Source organism: Pelmatolapia mariae, linkage group LG18 (genome assembly GCF_036321145.2).
Source record: "Pelmatolapia mariae isolate MD_Pm_ZW linkage group LG18, Pm_UMD_F_2, whole genome shotgun sequence".
Taxonomy (NCBI): domain Eukaryota; kingdom Metazoa; phylum Chordata; class Actinopteri; order Cichliformes; family Cichlidae; genus Pelmatolapia; species Pelmatolapia mariae.
In genome coordinates this window covers 31,857,772-31,861,482 of record NC_086243.1, presented here as the reverse complement: position 1 = coordinate 31,861,482, position 3,711 = coordinate 31,857,772, and the positions used below count along the sequence as shown (strand labels likewise).

Sequence of the window (3,711 nt, the reverse complement as noted above, 5' to 3'; positions counted from 1 at the left end):
AAAAGCAGAACAGTCCTTTAACTTAATTCCTAATACAGCTGGGTGTAATTGTCACAGGAGAGTACAGCTGCTGCTATTAAATTAGTGCTAAATAATTTTATTTACCAACACAGTATGAAAAGTTTGGAATAATCTATAGATGAGACATAGAATTTTAACAGTTACAACCAGTATCATGCTACTTAACCTGCCAATGAAATAACACTTACTGATTCATTAATGCACATCATATGAAACTGCGTGAGAGCTGCAATACTCTTCAACTGCTCCCTTACTAATTTCCCCTGTGTGCTAAGGGCATGGTCACTGACGCAAAGTTCCTTTGAGTGCACTTGATTATTGTCTCTAGACATCCTGAGGCCAAGTCAGAGAGGGAAAATTTAAACACCTCCTGCTATGAACAATAAAGGCATGAGCTCTATATTCTCACACATGAGACAAGATTTGTTAATATAAGAACTAACTGTCACAAGGAACTTGAACAACAAACAGGGGACAAAGGAAAAGACTTTATAAATCTCTGTTATTGTTGTTCAGTTTTCTTTTAGGAGCAATTAGAATTTTCTCTTTTGTAACTAAAAATATATGGTCTGTATTTTCTCTCAGCTCAGTTTTGACAAGTTATTCAGTATTTTCTCTCTCTCTCTCTTTTTATGCAGTATTTGAATGACTGAAATTAATAAAAAGATGAATTAATTTAGCAGACTTAGATTATTTAAAAGAGGTTTTAAAACACACTGTTTAAAACAGTTTAAAATGAGAAACGAGCTCTGTTATAAGAAGTACTAATCACACATTTTTCCTCTTCTTAGAATTAATCATTGCCTGATGATCCTCCCTCCTCTTCCTGCTCTGACTCAGCACCTACTGTCTGTCCATATATTTCCTTCTTCCCTCCCCTTCAGGTCTGCACTTTGAACATGGCTGTAACCAACGTGCAGTGACGCAGAAGACGTGACAGGAATGATTCACTGTAAAAAAAAAAAAATTCTGGTTGTTTAGATCAGAGCTCAGACTAATTTCAGCTAAAAGAAAGTGAAACTCACAAAGTCACTGATACTGAGAGGAGAAATGGCGCAGAAAGGAGTTCAGCTGGACCACGAAACCTTCTCTTGTTCAGTCTGTTTGGATCTACTGAAGGAGCCAGTGACTATTCCCTGTGGACACAACTACTGTATGAACTGTATTAATGACTTTTGGGATGGAGAGGAGGAGAAGAAAATCTACAGCTGCCCTCAGTGCAGACAGACTTTCACACCGAGACCTGTCCTGGTGAAAAACACCATGTTAGCAGTTTTAGTGGAGGAGTTGAAGAAGACTGGACTCCAAGCTGCTCCTGCTGATCACTGCTATGCTGGACCTGAAGATGTGGCCTGTGATTTCTGTGCTGAAAGGAAACTAAAAGCCGTGAAATCTTGTTTGATGTGTTTGGTTTCTTACTGTGAGAAACACCTTCAACCTCATTATGATTTGGCTCCATTAAAGAAACACAAGCTGGTGGAGCCCTCCAAGAAGCTCCAGGAGAACATCTGCTCTCGTCATGATGAGGTGATGAAGATGTTCTGCCGTACTGATCAGCAGATTATCTGTTATCTCTGCCCTGTGGATGAACATAAAGGCCACGACACAGTCTCAGCTGCAGCAGAAAGGACTGAGAGGCAGAGAGAGCTGGAGGTGAGTCGACAAAACATCCAGCAGAGAATCCAGGACAGAGAGAAAGATGTGAAGCTGCTTCAACAGGAGGTGGAGGCCATCAATCAGTCTGCTGATCAAACAGTGGAGCACAGTGAGAAGATCTTCACTGAGCTGATCCATCTCATCCAGAAAAGAAGCTCTGATGTGAAGCAGCAGATCAGATCCCAGCAGGAAACTGAAGTGAGTCGAGTCAAAGAGCTTGAGGAGAAGCTGGAGCAGGAGATCACTGAGCTGAAGAGGAAAGATGCTGAGCTGAAGCAGCTCTCACACACAGAGGATCACATCCAGTTTCTACACAACTACCCCTCACTGTCAGCACTCAGTGAGTCTACAGACTCATCCAGCATCAATATCCGTCCTGTGAGCTACTTTGAGGATGTGACAGCAGCTGTGTCAGAGGTCAGAGATAAACTACAGGACATTCTGAGAGAGGACTGGACAAACATCTCACTTACAGTCACTGAAGACGATGTTTTATTACCTAGTCAGGAGAGACGCCCTGTGGGTGCATTTCACCCCCCTCGCGTAGTGCCTCCCCACACCCCATTAGTGGATGTTTTAGTGTCAGATCCACCAGAGCCAAAGATCAGATCTCAATTCTTAAAATATTTATGCAAAATCACACTGGATCCAAACACAGCACACAAACAGCTGTTATTATCAGAGGGTAACAGAAGAGTAACTTTAATGAATCAACAACAATCCTTTTTGGATCATCCAGACAAATTCACTGGATGGTGGCAGGTCCTGAGTAGAGAGCGTCTGACTGGACGTTGTTACTGGGAGGTGGAGAGGAAAGGGCGAGTTTATGTAGCAGTCGCATACAAGAAAATCTGCAGAGCAAAGTGTGGAAATAAATGTGGATTTGGGCATAATGACAAATCTTGGGCATTACATTGTTCCAAAAACTGTTATATATTTTGGCATAACAACATTGAAACTCCCATTTCAAATGTTGGGTCCTCCAGAGTAGGAGTGTATCTGGATCATACTGCAGGTATTTTGTCCTTCTACAGCGTCTCTGAAACCATGACTCTCCTCCACAGAGTCCAGACCACATTCACTCAGCCGCTCTATGCTGGAGTAAGGTTTTACAACAGTTATGGAGATTTTGTTGAGTTCATTAAACCAAAATAGACTGAATTCTTTCATATTGTTGTGGGTTTAAAGTCTGCATTTTAGTTTGCATTTTATTTTATCTCCATCATTGTTGTCCATTTCTACACTGCATAGAGTTCAGCTGTCAGTCAACCATTATGGGTGATACATTGTAGTTTTGTTTTGTTTTTAAGTTTTTTAGGTGGTCTTCTTTCCTTTGTATATCTAGCCATGGAGCCTATCATTGCTCATGATGTTTTTTATTAACAAAAATGCTTCACCACATAAAAATGTAAACTTTTATTTGCTCTAAATATTTTGGGAATATTTGTATTGACGTATTTGTATATTGTGTCTTCCACTTCATGGGCCTTAACATTGAAATTAGGATTGTTTCCTTTATCACACAGAATTTATCATCACTTTGTACACTGGGAAAGAAATGCATAATTACATTTTATCTGTTTAGAAGACCTAACCTTTTTGTTTTTGTTTTGTACATACACAAAAACATTAGCTATGATTCTGTGATCTTTTCTTTTACTTTAATGTGTGGTTAATTTCAGCTGTTTTCCCACCTGTTTCTTGTTCCCTCGTCAACGTTTGTGTCTATATATTGTCTCAGTCTCTCTGTTGTTCTGGGGTTTTTTTTGTCTTCTACCTCTGGGCTGTGTTTTCATGCCCTCGTAAGTTTCAATTTCTGCTGTTCAAGCGTAGTTCATTAGTTCTTGGTTTCTGCTTATTTATCAGGGTGCTGGGTATGTGACCCAGCATTTTGAGTCTATTTTGTATTTGTGATTTCTTATGTTATACTGAAATAAGGGTAAAGGTCTTGTGTTTTTATCATTAGTTACGGATTAGTTGAGTTTTGGGCTAGTTATGTTTAATCTGTGTCTCCTTGGTTATGTGTCTTTTCTG

At 39.9% G+C, this 3,711-nt stretch overlaps 1 protein-coding gene across 1 annotated transcript; it reads left to right on the top strand.

Moving 5' to 3' along the window:
• The first annotated feature begins 1,071 nt into the window (after positions 1 to 1,071).
• On the top strand, positions 1,072 to 2,832 carry LOC134617154 (tripartite motif-containing protein 16-like). Its single transcript, XM_063462349.1, has 2 exons — positions 1,072 to 2,179; positions 2,264 to 2,832. Exons 1-2 carry the CDS (start codon positions 1,072 to 1,074, stop codon positions 2,830 to 2,832), a joined length of 1,677 nt encoding a protein of 558 aa, XP_063318419.1.
• The last annotated feature ends 879 nt before the right edge of the window (positions 2,833 to 3,711 follow it).

What these genes read in the sequence shown, in the direction of transcription:
- LOC134617154 (XM_063462349.1), top strand. Translation starts at nt 1,072, where the DNA reads ATGGCGCAGAAAGGAGTTCAGCTGGACCACGAAACCTTCTCTTGTTCA. An exon ending in AGACGATGTTTTATTACCTA is followed by an intron (nt 2,180 to 2,263) that starts GTCAGGAGAGAC and finishes TTTTAGTGTCAG; the next exon opens with ATCCACCAGAGCCAAAGATC.